This window comes from Aquarana catesbeiana, linkage group LG07 (genome assembly GCF_042186555.1).
Source record: "Aquarana catesbeiana isolate 2022-GZ linkage group LG07, ASM4218655v1, whole genome shotgun sequence".
NCBI lineage: Eukaryota > Metazoa > Chordata > Amphibia > Anura > Ranidae > Aquarana > Aquarana catesbeiana.
This window is the reverse complement of record NC_133330.1, coordinates 63616928-63637098: the sequence shown is the minus strand read 5'-3', so window position 1 is coordinate 63637098 and position 20171 is coordinate 63616928. Positions and strand designations below refer to the sequence as shown.

The 20171-nt window shown below is 44.2% G+C and overlaps 1 protein-coding gene across 1 annotated transcript in view; it reads right to left on the bottom strand.

Moving 5' to 3' along the window:
- Positions 1–4971: 4971 nt before the first annotated feature.
- Positions 4972–20171, bottom strand: part of IL17RD (interleukin 17 receptor D) — a 113639-nt gene continuing 98439 nt past the window's right edge. Inside the window, exons 8-13 of the mRNA XM_073592252.1 lie at positions 16202–16267; positions 13428–13482; positions 13196–13306; positions 11217–11401; positions 7660–8593; positions 4972–5871 (exon numbers count right to left, since the gene is read on the bottom strand). Coding sequence (XP_073448353.1) covers positions 5765–5871; positions 7660–8593; positions 11217–11401; positions 13196–13306; positions 13428–13482; positions 16202–16267 — 1458 coding nt within the window. The 3' untranslated portion in view covers positions 4972–5764. The remainder of the gene's footprint in view (positions 5872–7659; positions 8594–11216; positions 11402–13195; positions 13307–13427; positions 13483–16201; positions 16268–20171) is intronic.

Genomic DNA, 20171 nt, shown 5'->3' with positions numbered 1-20171 from the left:
GGCTGCATATGATGGGCACAGTGGCTGCATATGATGGGCACAGTGGCTGCATATGATGGGCACAGTGGCTGCATATGATGGGCACAGTGGCTGCATATGATCGGCACAGTGACTGCATATGATGGGCACAGTGGCTGCATATGATGGGCACAGTGGCTGCATATGATGGGCACAGTGGCTGCATATGATGGGCACAGTGGCTGCATATAATGGGCACAGTGGCTGCATTTGATGTTTTTTTTTTAGAATTTTTCAGTTTGTTTTCACCCCCCAAAAAATTTTCAGCACCAGCCGCCACTGGACTGTACACATCTAAATGTGAGTATTTTAGATGTATATTTTCTGCAGGATTTTCTGCCAGTAAGGATCTGTGTTCATGCAGAAAATACAAACGTGCCGTGTGAAGGACCCTTAACTAAAGCCTGAAACATTGGGGTTGATTTACTAAAACTGGAGAGTGCACAATCTGGAGCAACTCTACATAGAAACCAATCAGCTTCTAGTTTTTCTTTTTATCAAAGCTTAATTGAACAAGCTGAAGTTAGAAGCTGATTGGCTGCCATGCACAGCTGCACCGGATTTTGCACTCTCCAGTTTTAGTAAATCCACCGCAGTGATATCTGGGCACACTTTATTAAATGTATATCCATCTGCTCAGAATTCCATCACTAACACCGATGTCACTAAGTGTCAGGAAGTTAAATGGATGCAATATAGTTAAAGTATTTTAGCATTAAAAATAATTGCCATCATTATGACAAATAAAAAATAAAATAAAATAATTAACATAGAAAGCCACAGAGTGTGTGCATTTGGGTGTTCTTGACTATTGTCTTTTCTAAGCTAAATTTAGATTTAGTGTCTGAACAGCAAGGGTAGCTGCTAAGTTGATAAGGTTTATTCTGCTGTGAACCAAAACTTTTATAAATTATATTTACAATTATTACACAATTTACCTTAAAAACCTACATTTCGACTGTTTATACTGATGGTGATTGTGAACACACTGCAATTATTCATATACAAGTGGAACCTTTGTTAACGAGTAACGCTGTTAACGAGCATTTTGAAAGATGAGCAACTTTTTAAAAAAAATCCTGACTCGGGTTGTGAGTGTTGTCTCGCAAAACGAGCAGAATTCAAGCTAATGGGTTGTGCAGTACCGCATTTGACCAGAGGTGCGGGGGCGCTGGTGACACTCGGAACGATTCGGAGTCGTTCGGAAATACTCAGAATCACTCGGAAATACTCCATTCCCGAATGGTTTCCGAGTTCAGCCGAGCTGTCCCCAATTATTTCCGAGGCTCTCCGGCTCCCCCACCTCTGGCCACATGCGGTACTGCATGCAATAGAGGTCAATGCAGAATGAATCATCTTACTTTCCATTGACTTTGATGGGGAAACTCACTTTGATATGCAAGTGCTTTGGATTACAAGCATTCTCCTGGAACGGATTATGCTCATAATCCAAGGTTCCACTGTAATAGGTTGATTTACTAAAGGCAAATAGAATGTGCATTTTGCAAGTGCAGTTGTATTCTGCAAGTGCAGTTGCTCCAGAGCTTAGTAGATGAGGGGAAGCTCTGCTGATTTCCATCATCCAATCATGTGCAAAACAAAAATGCCTTTTTTTCCCCTTGCATGTGATTGGGTGTTCTTTGCAAAGTGAAGCTTCCCCTCATTTACTAAGCTCTGGAGCAACTGCACTTGCAAAGTGCACCCTCTATTTGCCTTTAGTAAATCCACACCAATGTGTTTTAGCCCAACTGAAAATGTTTTTTTTTTTTTAAAGGATAAGTTCACCTTTTATAAAGAAATAAATGTACATCTTTTGGCAGCGGGTGTGGGGAGAAGAATGGATGCAGGAGCTGTAACGTGCTACATGTTCCACCCTAAATATGGGTGTAACATGTAACATGTTCTAAAGGTGAACTCGGCCTTTAAAGTTCTGAATTTACAGTCTTAAAGATGAATTCCGTAATGGCGATTTTTACATGTATGTATATACCATACCTGTGGGATCCCTGTGGAGACTGAAAATCATTATTGCAGGCACTGCTACTTCAGTGATCTCTATTAGCTTCTGGGTCCTTTCAGGCTGGGTTTACACTTATGTGAATTGGGTGTAGGTTTCCCCACATCCAATTCGCATGAAAGGAGAGTGTGACCAGCTTTCAATAGAGCCGATTCACACATCTTCGTGGTGACCGCAGATCGCACAGCAGGAGAGTCTTGTGTGTCTTTGGCTCAGTTTCGGGTCCAAATTCAGGCAAAAAATTCGGACGTAATTCAGACCTGAAATGGTGAACGCACCGGACCCTCTGCTGTGCCCCGCGCCGCAAATAGTGTGAACTCAGCCTAATGGGGCGTACACACGGTCGGACTTTTCGGCTACAAAAGTCCGACAAACTTTCGACGGACTTTCTATCGAACGGACTTGCCTACATACGATCACACAAAAGTCAGACGGATTTGTACGTGATGACGTACACCGGACTAAAATAAGGAAGTTGATAGCCATTAGCCAATAGCTGCCCTAGCGTCGGTTTTTGTCCGTCGGAGTAGCATACAGACGAGCGGATTTCTGGGTCCGGCGGAGTTACGTCATAAAGATTTGAAGCATGTTCCAAATCTAAAGTCCGTCAGATTTGCGACTGGAAAAGTCCGCTGAAAGTCCAGGGAAGCCCACACACGATCAGATTAGGTCCGTCGGACTTTTGTAGCCGAAAAGTCCGACCGTGTGTACGCCCCATAAGAGGACACTTTTCATTTTCTTAATGAATACAAACTGTTCTCTGAATGGACAAGGTGGAGAGGCAGAGCAGTAACGTCTTCATCTCCACCTTGTTCAGAGAACACTTTGCATGCATTAGGAAAATTAAAAGTGTTCAAAGAAAGGTGTCCGTGCCAAGTGAGCGACCTCCTGTGTTCAGTAAGCAGAACTGCAGGCACTCGATATGGGTCCTGGAAGTTAGCGGCAATCACTGAAGTAGCAGTGACTACTACAGTGATTTCTAGCTTCCACTGGGATATCATAGGTATGGAACATACATACTTATATTGGTCCAAGCTGGTCATACTGTAAACATTGCCATACCTAGACCTCAGCTTTAAGTATTAGAATTGTGCAGGCATACTCTAATAAGCCTGCTCAGCTCTAATCAGTTATACTGAATATTTCAATTCTTACACAAGCACAGTTCGGACTGGCTCTCTAGCGCTGCACCACATGATCAATGTAGCTCTTGATCCTTAATAATGAAAACCATCACATTTATCTGATTTCTCACCATACTGTGGAACTACAAGGCTCAGCATTCCGTACCAGTTAACCAGAGAATCAAAGGTTGTACACAATTCTGTCTCTGTATGCTGCCATCCTGTGAGCTCACCAGCAAGCTTAAATAATTAAAAAAAAAATACTGTGATACCACTATTAATGCTGGTCTTGTTATGTACCATACAAGACAGGTAACATATCTTACAATTTATCTGACTTGCAAATGTAATGCCTCTTAATTCCTTTTTTTAAGGATTTTGAAAGTGCTTACAGACTGGTGCTAGAGATACAGTTCCCTACAGAAGAGGTGAACAACTAAATACAGAATTGAGAAACTAATGAGGACCCTTCACACTCGCAGTGTGCATTACTAATCGGCCACTGGTGAGCCCTGCAATACATGTTATTAATGGAATGGAGCTATAATGAGATATTGCATAAATTAGATATCAACATTTATTTAGCTATTGCAATCGGCAGCCTTGATCTAGTTGGTTCTACCCAACGTGATCTTTTCTTTGCCAGAGCATTCAATGGAAATCCAAATTCTAAAGGGAATAGCACCTTGGCTGAAATAAAGTTTAGGAGGGATATGAATTAATGAAGAAGTATGGCCAAAGCTTTTTTGGCTGTATTTTTTTTATGGATCACAAGAGTGCAGTTTGTTCTGCACCCCTGTGACCCGGGCTAAGGCCTGCTGTTGGCTGACGTCACTCAGCCGATCCAGTGAGCGCTGGAGGGGCAGAACAGGGAGCCGCTGACAGTCAGGACTGTGCTCAGAGTGGAGGGGGAGAACTGGGTGATCAGCGGTGTTCAATCGCTCAGTTCTCACTGCAGAGCTGGGCGGGGGGCAGATGCAGCTTTGGATTGATGCTGCATCTACCTAGGTGAATATAAATGTTTATTTTTTAAAATCCTGAACTTTTATTTTAGTGATTTGAGCGAACATCAGATTGAGAAGTGACCTCTACAGAGACAGCATGGTAATCTCAGCTCTGCAGCAGTCTGTAAGCACCCTGTGTTTGTTCAGACACAATGCATGGCAAACAAAGTAAAGCTGGGCATAGATGGCTTAGATTTTATTATTGCTAAATTGGCCAAAACTTGAGCCGTGGGTGGGCCTGCAAAATAAACAGACCTGACTGGAAAACTCTCTGTTGCACAGTGACGGCATCCATCCTATCAGATGCAGTCACCATTCGGCAGCACAAATGTATTCAGCCAGCCATGAGTGCTGTAGTTGCCTGAATAGAATGCAGATTCCTCCATCCATACTATTAGCATGGATGGGGAATTCAAGGGACTTTCTCTCAGTCTCTTGGGGACTGAATGGTCAAAACTTGAGCCATCTGTGCCCAGTTTAGTGTGCACAAAGGGACTGCAATCAATAGCAGCCAATCAAATCCTGCCTCTTATGATTCTAGAACTTTTTACAAAAGGAAAGCAAACTTGTGACTAGATAGACATATATTACTGCACTAGAGTACCATACAGGCATACCACGCTTTTAAGTACACAATGGGGGTTTATTTACTAAAGCTGGAAAGTGCAAAATCAGGCTCACTTCTGCATAGAAACCAATGAGCTTCTAACCCCAGCTTGTTCAATTAAGCTTTGGTAATAAAACCTGGAAGCTCATTGGTTTCTATGCAGAAGTGAGCCTGATTTTGCACTTTCTAGCTTTAGTAAATAAACCCCATTGTGTACTTAAAAGTGGGGTATTTTGTTCTTATAGTGAATTTTGTTGATGCTGGTAGGACATCCCTTGGTTGGAAGCAACACAATGTAATGAGGTATATGCGCCGTCTACGGATGTTCAATAGCCGGAGTCTCTCCAGTCTCCGAGATTTAGTACCATAGTAATTGAACAGCGCCCCCCCAGTAGTGACTGGTGTAAACATAGATATGAAATGGCACATAGGGGTTTTACACTGTACACCTTATACATAGTACACTTGACTGAGATCTATGGTTCATAGAGATCATTGTAAATAAAGTTATTTTTCTGGCTGTACCAAAAGATGCGTTTTATTCCCTTTTAACAAATCAAGAAGAAGATCTGGTGATGGGGACACATTTAAAGAAAACACTGCCATTTATTTTCCACTGAAGGAAAAGAATATTTGTTGTCCCAAATGTACCATATTAAAAAAAAAAATTGCAATACAATGTCATCTATGCCCCATTGTGGGACCTGATCAGTCACCAACAGATTCATGCAGGACAAATTTCAAACATCCTGCATGATAGGTTATCATCTCAGCCCCCAACTTCTGTCTTGTTCACATGCCAAAGTTCCCAAGCTAGTGATACAAAAGCTGACAGGGGTGCCTTTTCTGTCTCTCATATATTCAAGTAGGTTCAGGGTCCGCAGTGGCGTGGTGACCGTTCACAGAACCTTTTCTAAAGTGGCAATGCATATTAACTCCTTCACTGCCATTGGGGCTAGCCAGTCCTTTGGAAAAGAATAGCTTAACCAATCAGCTACAAAGGTGCGACGGCTTGGAGCTCATCCGGGTGAATGTGGCAGTGGAGATCTGCTTTGCACACGCTGTACACGACTGATTTCGGGATTGTTGGCTCTTCCTCTCCTGCAGGGAAGTAGAAACAAACATATAAAATAAAGCCCTTAAAAGACAGACATGCAAACCTGAAAACAACATCCCACCTCCAAATGCTGGCGGTCAGACTGGCATGCTGTATCAACAGATTAGATTACTCTGCTGGACTAAGCAGACTGAGTATAGTACGGCATTCGACCCTTTGTAGCCTCATTTATGTACTTGACCTGGACTAAGCAGACTGAATATAGTACGGCATTCGACCCTTTGCAGCTTCATTTACTTCCCTCTTCAGTCTTAGGCCCCTTTCACACGGGCTGTCTGATCAGGTCCGTCTGTTTTTCAGGCGGACCTGATTGGACCCGGCATTGTCCTCTATGGCGCGGCGGATGTCAGCAGACACATGTTCGCTGACACCCGCCGCCATCCGATCCTGTTTGCCAAAAAACAGACGAATGGTGGCCGTATTTTCCATCCGTCTAGCGGATTGGATCGGATGGAAACGGACATTGCCCCATAAAGCAGAGCTCTGAATAGCAGAGCGGACATGGACCTGTCATCCGCCTACTCAGTGGAGAGATCCCCCACTGAGCAAGCAGATTCCGTTTAGCGGAGGCATCCGTGTGAAAGGGGCCTTACGGTGACCGCAGACATGAGAGGGCAGATGTGTAGGCATAACCTGGCAGCCTAGATACATGTCTGTCAGGCCTATTAACTCTAGACACCATGGGGTTGGTTTACTAAAACTTGAGAGTGCAAAATCTGATGCAGATCTGCATGGTAGCCAATCAACTTCTAGTTTTTTTTTCAAAGCTTAACTGAACAAGATGAAGTTATGCCGTGTACACACGGGCGGACTTTTCGGCATCAAAGCTCCGACGGTCTTTCCGACGGACTTTCGAACGAACAGACTTGCCTACACACGATCACACCAAAGTCCAACGGATTCGTACGTGATGACATACGACCGGACTAAAATAAGGAAGTTGTTAGCCAGTAGCCAATAGCTGCCCTAGCGTCGGTTTTCGTCCGTCGGACTAGCATACAGACGAACGGATTTTTCGACCGGACTCCGTCGTAAAGATTTGAAAAATGTTTCATATCTAAAGTCCGTCTGATTTTCGACCGAAAAGGTCTGTCGGAAGTCCGATGAAGCCCACACACGGTCGGTTTGTCCGACGGATTCGTTCCGGAGGACGAGTTCAGTCGAAAAGTCCGCCCTTGTGTAGAAGCTGATTGGTATCTATACAGAGCTGCACCAGATTTTGCACTCTCCAGTTTTAGTAAATCAACCTCATATTTTAACTGGATGGACAAGGGATATGAAAGAGGCATGGAAAGATATTGCCAAATTCTTCTTCTGGACTATTGAACACTTCCCCTGTATGTGAGAGGAAGGTGGTCTGTAGTCCAGCAGGGTTGAACTTGGGCAGGGATGACAACATTACTTAGGATTTCAGTGCAGCATGTGTTGTAAGTTTAAAAAGAAGTCCTGCAGTGGCAGATGGGATTTGTAGTCAACGTTGGTACATACTCCCTGTCCTGGATGATGCTGCTCTGTGAGTGGAACACCGCACCACACCTCTAAATTCAAAGTAAACAGAATGCTGCACACTAGCAGCGTCCTGGTTAAGAGGAAGAGTGCCATGAGGGTTTTGGGGTTAGTGTACGCAACCATGTTTCAGATTAATCCCCAAATATGGGTGTAGGTTGAAACATAGTCCAAAAGGTAGACTTTATGCCTTTAAAGAAAAAGTCATAAACAATATATAAACCTTCCAATTAGAATGATGACTGATCATAGAAATTGTGACATACCTAGTCCTGAAGATGATGAAATACTCTCTGCAATAGATGAGGTTTCTATCTGGTCAGGCAGTAGTCCGTCCATTAATGGCAATGAAAGCTCAGAAGAAGGAACAGAAGAATCATATATCCCAGAGTCCCGAGGCATGTCCGTCTGGTTGACCACCTTGACAGAATGAAGTACTGGCTGCAGAACACAACACTCAACATTAGTAGGCGGTACTTCCAGCTCATCGCCGGCATCATTGTTCTGCACTTGTGAATGACAGTCTGCTGATGTCAGCACTTCTGCTCGCACAGGAACATCGTGCTCTGTCACCTGTTTCACGGTAACATCATTTAGGACTAAACCCGAGTCAAATTTCTCCATCACCGGCTCCTGGCAATGCACAGCAGAAGCGTGAGATGGAGCATGCTGCTTCTCAAACCAATCTGGTTCCTGTTCAATGTACTGGTGCATGGTACATATGGCGACATACAAGGAGCGCCCAGCTTTGCTGCGGAAATAGTTGCGCTTGCTGATGTTAGTCGGGTACTGATCGTGGTCCTGCAAGCTTAGCTCCTTGGAATACAGGTGGTAGTAGAGTTGGGGAAGGTGATCCATGAGTTTGTATTTCTTGGTTCCATCAAGAGCCCCAGGAATATCGTTCTCACTTGAGTAATCAAAGTAAACAGTGATGAATTTGCTTAGGTCATCTGAACTATCGGAGCTGCCCTGGGCCTTGGCCAGCTTTTCAGTGATCATGGACAAGGCGCTCACAAAGATCTCCCCTTTCCCAGACTCAAGGATGGTGGCCTTGCTCTTCCTCTTCTTCTTCTCTACAAAATACTTCAAACCCTTGGAACACACAATGATGATGTAATGAGAGTCTTTCATCTTGTGTTTCAGCCACTCCTTCTGACCTTCTTTGCAAATTTTTAGGTTTTCCCACAAGTCCAGAGAAACCTGCAAAGGGCAAAAATAAAAGGTCTATTTGTAGTTAAAAACAGACACTGCAAATGAAAATGATTCATGGAAATAAGCTTTTGTTCTGCCCTGAAACTCTAAACATAATTAAAATGGAAAAACAAATTTTAAAGACTAAATCTGCAAATAATTAGTGAATAATTTCTGGCTTGCAGCAGCTGGCGGCCAAGCAGATTCAGCAGAGGGGGCTCTAGTCATGAATTATCTCCTGCATAGCTTCAAGTGATTCTAAACGTAATTCTTTTTCTTTATAACAAACATGTTTGCCTGCTTTGTGCAATAGTTTTGCACAGAGCAGTCTCGATCCTCCTTCTCGTTTCCCCCACCAGCGCTCCTGGCTGCTTGCTATGAGGGCACTCGTGTGGGCTTGCTCCCAAACCTCGCCGTCTGTATCTATTTACACAGAGAGCAGGACTTGACCCTGCCCCCACTCCCTTATCAATAACAGTGATTGACAGCAGCAGGAGCCAATGGCTCCCATTGCTGTCTCTGAGCTAATGAGGAGGGAGAGAGTAGACACAGCCTCTGCTCTGGTGCACATCGCTGGATCGAGACCAAGCTCAAGTAAGTATATGGATGTGGGGGGGGGTCTTAAAAAAAATAACTTGTAATTTTGCCCATTCAGGGAAAGGATACCCCATGTATCCTTGATACTAAACCTGCTAGTACTCTCAGGCCATCATTCCTTCCCTAGATGCAGCTAATGACAATAACTGCTACTTCTGGGTATGGGGGAGCATTTGCCTTCTCCCATGTCACAAAGCCTGGGTTTAGCAGCCAATCATATAATCAGGAGAATAATAAAAAGGAGAAGTACAGCCAAAACTCGTTTGGCTGTACTTCTCCTGTGGATCACAGTAGTGCAGATCATTCTGCAGTCCTGTGACCCATTTTCACCAGACACCAGGCTGAAGCCCGCTGCCAGCTGACGTCACAGAGCTGGTCCAGGCTCAGGAAAGATTGCGACCATATGGCCTGGATCCGCCCACATGTCTAGACCGGTACCTGGCTCAGTAAGCCGCTGGGAGCCTGAGCCGGCCGCACCGGCCCCCTCCACAGCCCAGAGCTCCAGTAAAAGCGGGGAGGGGAGCAGAGAGTCAGTGAGCACTGAGAACTGAGTGATTGGCGGTGTTGGTCTTAAAGCTGGCGGGGGACAGATGCAGCATCGGACCCATACTTCTCTTTTAATACAACAGCACTAGCTGACAATAGGGTTTTTTTTCTGCTGGCTGCAACGGAGGCAAAAGCCATGGAGAAGCATTGACAAGGTGAATATCAGGGTTTTGAGGAGGGCCCTCTACAAAGACACCTTTATCCTGAATTGGCAAGGAGACCATGTCTCTTTAAAAAAGTGTATCTTTAGCCAAGCCCTTTTTTCAGTTTTTTTATAATGTATGGAAGGGTTAAAACACCAGCCAGGTTATTTTTTGCTATCTACCATTGGGGATATTTCCCTTCACTTCCTGTCCAAGAGACACAACAGGACGCTATAGGAAATCTCCTAAAGTGATTTCCCCTTACCTCTTGTTCTGGGGACAACGCTCACATTTTTTGATTAACCCTCACTTTCATTTTTGATGGCAGTTGTCACCCGAACAAATAGAGGGGTGAATCTCCCCTGTGTAGGGGGCACAGACACAAATAAAAGCTTAAGGCTGGGTTCACAGTAGTCCAGTGCGAATTGCAGCTCTGTTTCCTTTGCGAAGAGAAAATTGATTCATTCATTGGTTCCTCTCTGTTGTAGCTGGAGGTGTAGGAGGAGGGGGAGAGAATTCCTGTTCAGAAGGGAACACATCTGCGAATCAGATGCGTTCCTATAGAAAATTATGAGCCTGCAAGTCGCACCGCACTGCCTAGAAAATGCACACAATTTTTGTGCAATGCGGAGTGTGGATGCAATATGTGTGAACCCAGCCTAACAGGTTCTAATCCTTTTTTTTCTTATATGATTGTCTCTGGCTACTCAGATCCCACAGAGAGATGTGGCAATGCCTTCATTAGCATTGACTTTTTGTTGTCTTAAATGGACAGGTCAGAGGTCATTAGCGTCCCTGGCCTTAAAATGGTTGTAAAGGTAGAAGGTTTTTTATCTTAATGCATTCTATGCATTAGGATAAAAAGCCTTCTGTGTGCAGCAGCCCCCCTAATACTGACCTGAGCCCCATCTAGATCCAGCGATGTTGCAGAAGTGTCTCGGCTGCCCAGGACTCCCCTCCTCATGGGCTGAGACAGCAGCGTGGCGCCATTGGCTCGCACTGCTGTCAAAGCCAGTCAGCCAATGAGGAGAGAAAGGGGATGGGGCCAGGCAGCGGCTCCATGTCTGAAAGGACACAGGGAACTGTGGCTCGGCAAGGGTGCCCCCATAGCAAGTTGCTTGCTGTGGAGGCACTCGGCAGGAGGGAGGGGCCAGGAGCAGCGAAAAGGGACCTAAGAAGGAGAGGATCGGGGCTGCTCTGTGCAAAACCAACTTCACAGAGGAGGTAAGTATAACACTTTTGTTATTTTTAACTAAATAAAAACATGACTTTAGTATCACTTTAAGCATCTTAAACCGGTAAGATACATTCATTGCTAAATGATAAAACTCAAAACAGCTACTCACTTCACAACCACAGAAATCCTGCAGGAAATGGGCAAAACACTGGATCACATTGATATGTTTCTGGCAGTCTTTGTTGGAATAGCAAATAAACACTTTTGGGCGTGGACGCGGTTTTTCGACATGTAGGCTTCCGGCATATGTAGAGGACTCGGAACTCTCCTCATCAAGGTGGGAATAGATGTTTTCTACAGGAGAAGATTACAGCAAAGTATTACCATCCTATATACAACAAACAATATTTTATCTTGCAGTAGTACTTAAAGTGATTTAAAGGTATTTTTTTTTCTTTTTTAAATAACAAGCATGTCTATACTTACCTGCTCTGTGCAAGGAAATTGCACAGAGCAGCTACGAACCTCCTCTTTTTGGGTCCTCCACTGGTGCTCCTGGCCTCTCCCCTCTGTCCAGTCCCTCCAATGGGAAGCCGCAGCCCATCCCATGGGGGCACTTGTGCATGCTTGCACCCGAGCCCCGCTGCTGCATCTATTGACTCGGCCCCGTCCCCTGCTCCCTCGTCACTGGCTTTGATTGACAGCACTGAGAGCCAATAGGAAAGTTCCTTCCCTTTTTCTGTGACATCAGAAACTGAAAGCAATGAGGATTTTGTCACTTCCGGTTTCAGTTTGTTTGATCGTCTGTTTTAGAGGACAGAGGAGAAATTTGGGGTCTAATAGACCAGATCTCACAAGGGATGTTGTTCATCCCTGGTAAAAGCAATAAAATTGATAATTTAAAAAAATGTACAGGTACAGCGCAAAAAATACATTTAAATAATAAAATATATTAAAAAAATGTTTTAAAGCGCCCCCGTTCACATATGTAAACAGCGATCGCACCACACCACACGTGGGGTATTGATGCAAACATCAGTGTGAGAGCAATAATTCTAGCATCAGACCTCCAGTGTAACTTTAAACTAGTAACCTGTAAAGGCTTTTAAAGCATTGCCAATGGATAATATATTGTGTCGTAGTTTGTTGCCATTCCACAGGCATGCTCAATTTTAAAGAGTGACATGTTTGGTATATATTTACTCAGCACAACATAATTTATTATAATTTACAAAAAAAAGATGGGTATTATATTGTGTTTACTAAGACTCATTGAAATGTATTTCATGAAAATTTCAGTGTGATAAACCGCTGCGTAAATATCGTGTGACATACATAATTGCAACACCCACTATTTTATTCTCCAGGGCCCCTACTTAAAAAAGTTATATAAAGTTGGGGGGGTTGTTCTAAGTGATTTTCTAGCAAAAAAATGCTAATTTTTTACACTTGTAAGAGAAATATCAGAATTAGTCTGGTTTTGAAGTGGTTAAGGATATAATAATGATGTTAGAGCTGCAATAATGTGTGTCTTTTACATCTGGTTGGAGTTCAGCTTTAACTGAATGCTGATAAAAGGTATTATATTATAACAATATGGTTCACATCTATGTGATATTTGGAAGTGAATTGAACATTTTGATAAGAAAAGCATATTAAAGTGATTGTAAAGGTTCACTTTTTTTTAAATAACAAACATGTCATACTTACCTCCACTGTGCAGTTCGTTTTGCACACAGTGGGCCCCGAACACCGACTTCTGGGGTCCCTCGGTGGCTCTCCTCTTATCAGATAACCCTCTAGGAGAAGCGCTCTCCCAAGGGGTTACCCTGCGGGCGCGCTCCCAAGTCCAGCATTTGCGTCATTGGATTTAATTCACAGCAGTGGGAGGAGCCAATGGCTGCGCTGCTATCAATCTATCCAATCAAGAGCTGAGAACCCCGGGCAAAGGAAGAGCGAGTCTCCACCAGGTGAAATTCCAGGGCTCAGGTAAGTAAAACGGGGGGCTGGGGGGTCGGTGACTGCCAGGTGTTTTTCACCTTAAAGCATAAGATGCATAGTATGCAAGGCTTAGTTATTCTGATCAAACTCTGGTTAACTTAATTTTTCTCCAAAAAAAACATTCTTATTCAATTTTAAAGGACTTACCTTGCTGCTTTTTCCGACACATAACAGTAAAAAGTGTTGCAAAGGCTGAAATGATGACCAAAGGCACGGTAATGGCAATGGCACGAATGGGACCAGCCCAAGGAGAATGCACTAAAAGGGAGAACATTTTTTTGTTTACTGGTGTTCTAATAAAATAAATGCAAACAGAAACAGATCCTATTGGCTATTATAGAAAGTTCCTTATTAGTTGCCACAACTATCAAGTACTTGCCTGGTTTAAGTGAGTAATGCATGGAGCGTCTGGTAGTGTTAGTGTCATCAAGAAGCTGTAGAGATAAGTACATAGATGAAACATTACTTGGATGGTAACAGAGACAGGAAAATGTGTAACACAAGGAGACCTGCATTGTATAAATTATATTTCTATGTTTTTGGTATTATAATATTCCAGAGCACAGCATTTAAATTAAGCTTATGAATAGTCTGGGAGATCCCATGTTAGTAGCCTTGCCACTAACAGTTTTATCTTTCCACCATGACTTAATACAAAGAAATACCCTTTTTATATATATATATATATATATATATATATATATATATATATATACGCCTCCATAAACACAAACAATATAAATCCACATGGTGTGCACCAAATGCCTTTGCAATTTCAGATAATACCGTATTTATCTGTGTATAACACGCACTTTTCCCCCTGAAAATAGGGGGCAAATCATGTGTGCGTGTTATACGCCGATACCTGGCTGCCTCGGAGCAGAAGGAGGGGGCAAGCACCGCCGGATTACACAGAGCCGTGATCTCCTGTGTACTCGGCGCTCGCAGTCACACACAGTCCCGCCTCCTGGCCCAGCATTGGGCCGGTGTTCTGTCTATGATGGGAGTCAGGCCAGGAGGCGGGACTGTGTGTGACTGCGAGCGCCGAGTACACAGGAGATCACGGCTTGGTGTAATCCGGCACTGGTGAGGCTGCATTGATGGGCAAAGGCGAGGCTGCAGATGGGCACTGATCAAGCTGCAATGATGGGCGATGGCGAGGCTGCAGATGGGCATTGATCAGGCTGCAATGATGGGCAATGGTAAGGCTGCAGATGGGCACTGATCAGGCTGCAATGATGGGCAATGGTGAGGCTGCAGCTGGGCACTAATCAGGCTGCATTAGTGGGAAATGGTGAGGCTGCAGATGGGCACTGATCAGGCTGCATTGATCGTCACTGATCAGGCTGTATTGATGGGCAACGGTGAGGCTGTATTGATGGGCACTGGGGAGGCTGCAGATGGGCACTGATCAGGCTGCATTGATCGTCACTGATCAGGCTGTATTGATGGGCAACGGTGAGGCTGTATTGATGGGCACTGGGGAGGCTGCAGATGGGCACTGATCAGGCTGCATTGATGGGCACCGACTCTTATTTTGCTTAAAAGTTCTTTATATAAAATTTAAGTTTTTTTTCCTGAAATTTCCCTCTTAAAATTAAGGTGCGTGTTAAACTCTGATAAATATAGTACTTTGTAAAACTACCAGGGACCTAACCACTGTTTTGCACACAGCCTGAGTAGAGCTGGGAATAAGTGTGGCCTACTCATTCACCAAAAAAATGTAAAAAGTAAATAAAAACACAAGTTTTTGACAAGTCCTTTATTTAAAAAAAAAAAAAAATGTCCCCTGCATCATCAATCACGACACCCCCCACCACCGCACCACCGTCAACCCAAAAAAAAGAAAAACCTCCAGTTCCGACGAAGGCTCCCGCTTCCACCATCTGACAGCTCTTAAATAACTATGGGGCGGGGCTACCCGTTGACGCCCCGGGCGGGGGGTGGGCAACAGACTCACCCACTATAGGCTGCAAGCATAAAAACTACAGGAGAGGACCTAAGCAAGATCAGTCATGATTTTAATGCCCACTTTCCCCCAAACTCCCCGCCTAAACAAGGGCATGTAGACGCTCAGGACTGTACACTTACTGCAGCTGGGATATCTTGCTTCTCTGCCAAGATTGAATGGCATGTAGCTTTAGGCCAGGAGTACAGCCACCGAAAGCGAGCAATATGGGTGAATTGGGCCACACTGCAACTGCCCTGCAACCATGTGCAATGCATGCGATTGCAAAACAGTGGTGTGGCATTTTGAGGGTTAAAACAGGTGTGAGGAGGTGACATATCACCCCTTTACCACCTGTCAAATGGTGGTCAAACTGAAATTGCTTACTTATTCTACTGAACACTGTGAGCTTCTTACAGTGTGCATTAAAAGCTGCACCAAGTTAGATAGAGCCTGCTTCATTTTGTGGATAGATGACATCCAGCATCATCTAAGCCATTTTCTCCCCAATCTTACTGTCCCTGTTCAGCTTTAACTATTGTACAAATTGAGGTCTTTCTAGTCTATTTGCTGTACCAAATACAGGAGCAAATCACTGTCTCGTCCTGAAAAGCACAAGTATTTTATAGCACTACAAATGCATAGGTAACTTAAGGCCCGGTTCACACCTATGGGAATTGGATGCGGCTTACACAGCATCCAATTCGCATGACATTTTAAAATCTGTTCATTTGAATGAGGCTGGTTCACATATGTGTGTTGCATTTGCACTCCGCATTGTTCAAAAAATGTGGGCGTTTTCTGGGCATTGCGGTACGAATTGCAAGCACATTATCTTCTATGGGAACGCATCTGATTCACAGATGCATTCCCTTGTGAACAGGATAAAATCCTGATGTAAACCTGACCTAATACTGATGCAATCCTGACCTGATTTTGATAAAAAAAACTGACGTAAAACGCTGAATAACTGATTTTTCTCTTCGCAGGGAAACTGCCGGAGCTTCAATTCACACCGCACATGTGTGAACCAGGCCTAACACAAGGTTTCCACTACATTCCCAATTTCCACGGCATGCAGTTATATCATTTCTATTGCAATATCCGTCTTTGGCATTCATTATTACTGTGCTAATTACTGAATACTGCAGACCATCACATAGAAACCCCAAGGTGATGATACAGAAATAAATAAAACAACTCACCTCAATGACATAATCCCCAGGAGAGACGTTCTGTAGCAGACAGTTTGTATAATCGGAGTTCTGAACCTGAAACATCAGCAAACACATTCATCAATCGCTGTTATTTGCTCAATTTCTACATTTCCAATCGGTCAAAAAAAAAGCAAACAATCAAAGCAATACAAGGACAATACAAGGACAGGAACACCTTGATGGTGGTTGGTGGAAAAATCCATAATTTAAGATAAACTCCTCCCACTAAATGTGTCAGCTCTGGCCATATCCCATGCTTTGTTCTGATTTTTTTGGACCAGCAGCAGAATCCTCGGGGAGACAGAGGAAGGGAGGAACACTGGAGTTTTATTACTAGAGAGGCAGGCAATAAACGTATTCACACGCTGTGCACGCCGCCTTTAACTTTGGAGGACAGAAGACTATGGACCAGTCCAGCCAAGAATTCCTACCTCTTCAATACTGCCTTCCCCAGCGCCTAAAATTGGGCATGTGAGCTTCCTACACTGCTGACGCAGATTGGAAATTGTCCTAGCAATGCCTTAGAGCATTTCACTGTGCAAATAGCGTCAGGATCCAACACACACAAGACGGTGATGATAACTCTGGCAGGAAGAATCTCGGCTCCAAGCCCAGAACTTCGCTTCACTCCAACCCACTTCCTCTCTGTCCATTTAACTGTCTCAGAGCTAGGCTAGAAGTAGAAGAAATACGACCTTTGTTGTGTTAGTGTTCATTTACAAAAGTAAAAGGGCTAGGTTCACACTAGCCAAAGCTCCGAACAGCAAGCCATGGTGGATCGCTTTTCAGAGTGCGGCTAAGCAATCGCTGTCAGGTGTTCAGGAGGTGATCTTGCTGCTTTCTGAATGCCTGTTTTTTTTCTTTGTTGCCAAACGGCAGTTTATAATTGGGCTAACGCACTACAACAGCATTCCGCGTTTGGCTCCCAGTTGTGGTGCAGCTCTATTGGCTTTAATGGCCGAGTTTGACAGGTGGGGCCGGCAGTCTTTACATATAAACAGGTGCTTCCAGCTGTTGTGTAGCTTATAGGTGGGCAGCCTGGGGCATTGAAACTGCAGCTCAGCCTCCTGTTTTTTCCACCCCCAGCCACCCATGTGACAGAGGCCTTACACACTTAATATTTGCTTTTCTTAAAGTGATACTAAAGTCTTGTTTTTTTTAAAACACAAACACGTTATACTTACCTGCTCTATGCAGTGGTTGTGCACAGAGCAGCCCAGATCCTCCTCTTCTCGGGTCCCTTGCCGGCTCTCCTGACCTCTCCCTCCTGCCGAGTGCTCCGACAGCAAGCAGCTTACTATGGGGGCATCCGAGCCAAGCCGCTGCTTAGTGTGTCCATTCAGACATGGAGCCACACTTCGGCCCTGCCCCCTCTCTCTCCTCAATGGCTCACTGACTTTGATTGACAGCAGCAGGAGCCAATGGTGCCCACTGTGTGTCTCAGCCAATCAGGAGGGAGAGTCCTGGAAACCCAAGTCTCTCGTGCAACATCGCTGGATCAACATGGGACTCAGGTAAGTATTAGGGGGACTGATGCACAGAGAAGGTTTTTTTATCTTAAAGGAGTTGTAAAGGCGGAAGGTTTTTTATCCTAATGCATTCTATGCATTAAGATAAAAAACCTTCTGTGTGTAGCAGCCTCCCCAGCACCCCCTAATTACTTACCTGAGCCCCATCTCTCTCCAGTGATGTCCACAAGTGTTTTAGCTGACTCCTCCTGATTGGCTGAGACACAGCAGGGGTGCCATTGGCTCCTGCGGCTGTTGATTAAAATCAGTCAGCCAATCAGGGGAGAGAGGGGATGGGGCCAGGTCGGGGCTCTGTGTCTGAATGGATTCACAGAGCTCTGACTCGGCTCGGGTGTCCCCTGTAGCAGGCTGCTGGCTGAGGGTCACTCAATAGAAGGAGGAGCAAACAGGGACCCCAGAAGAGGAGGATTGGGGCTGCTCTGTGCAAAACCAACTACACAAAGGAGGTAAATATAACACGTTTGTTATTTTTAAAGAAAAAAAAAAAAGAGCCTTTACAATCACTTAATTCATAGCATACATTAAGATTAAAAAAAAAAACATTCTGCCTTTAGAACCACTTTAAAGAGTAACTTAAATTTTGCTGAGAAAAAAACATCCCCCTCTGGGTGATCAATGTACATTGCAGGGATTTTAACAGATTCCAGATTTGTACCTTTTGCTTGTTTGTCTGTGTTCATGTGCAAAGTGAATGTGAATGGGGGTGACTTTTTAATTAGTGATCAGCTGCTCCACTTGTGGGAATCCCTTTAGACATGTTTAACCCTTTGGGAGTGTCACATCAAAACTGAAATGTTTGTTGCAGGGGATGCCCAAAACCTAAATTCATTTCTTGGTACAGACTTCTGGGTATAATCAGTGAGCCAATCACACAAGCAGGAAATGATATTTCTGGGGGGGCGTTCTGTAGACCATCTGTGTACAGAATGCCTCCAGGTTGCCATATTGCATTGCATTTTACAGACAATTACAGCACTGCAGATTACAATATGGCTTGTGTCACCATTGTATATGCTATATTTTTTTTTTAATTTGTGATATTTTTTCACACAAAGTGGAGTTACCCTTTAACTATCACTTTTTTCATTTTACTAGAAGTTTCCTGGCTAATTTACAGCATGGACAATATTGATTTGGCCGTATTCTGTAAGCAAATATCAATACACCATAAAGATCGAACAGGATTTTGCTTCTAAAATCATAGCTGTTGTTAAAATTGAATCAGCATTAGATATATTTTCCCTTTTTTAAAGAATGTTATTGGTTTTGTCAGACACAGGTTAAAAAAGATCTGCTTACAACATGTACAATACACATATATCTTGTAGAGCCAGGCCTTGTACACATGGGTGAATGAAGACATACAACATAAATTGCGGGCGATCTTCCATGTCCAGAAGACACAGCTGCAGAGCGCAGCCACCCGTAGTAATGAATGGCTGTATGCAGGTGCCAGGGGTAAATCCATGAATGCCGCTTGTGTGTGAGCATGGCGTATACCCGCATACAGTCATTCCTTACTATGAGCAGCTGTGACTCCCTGGGCCAGAAATATGCCTGCAATTTACATTAGATGGCCTCAAACGCCGGTGTGCATGATGTCTTCAGGGGAAGTCATCGGGGACAATCAGCAAAAGCAAAACAACTTTTACAAGTTCTAAGATGGTAACCTTTTCCAAAGGGCCTCGTGTATCCCATAGAAGGACCTTAGAATTGGGTTTTAAAGGTCAGAAAGAAGGAAGAGAAAGAGATGAAGAGGGGTCCAAGAAGTCGGAGAGAGTGGTGTGGCACAGATATGTTGTTTATTTCATTTGCAACAAACTAAATGATGTGTAAGTATAACACTCACAGGTATGTATTCCCTCTCACAGACATCGCAGTACTGGCAACTCCTTCACCTTAGTTCTGGTTTTCATATAGCCAGTGTCTACACCCTAGACCAGGGGTCTCCAAACTCCGGCCCGGGGGCCGGATCTGGCCCTTTGCTTGCCTTTATCCGGCCCTTAGGCACTATTCCTTCCCTTTATACGAGGCATCTTCCTTCCACTAACACCAAAGACAGGGCACTGCCACTGACACCAATGATGGGGCACTATTCCTCCCACTAACACCAAAGACAGGGCACTATTTATCCCGCTAAAACCAATGATGGGGCACCATTCCTCCCACTAATATCAATGATGGGGCACTATTCCTCCCACTAATGCCAATAATGGGGTACTATTCCTTCCACTGATGCCAATGATGGGGCACTATTCCTCCCACTAATGTCAATGATGGGGCACTATTCCTCCCACTAATATCAATGATGGGGCACTATTCCTCCCACTGACACTAAAGACGGGGCACTATTCAACCCACTAATATCAATGATGGGGCACGATTCCTCCCACTGATATCAATGATGGGGCACTATTCCTCCCACTGAC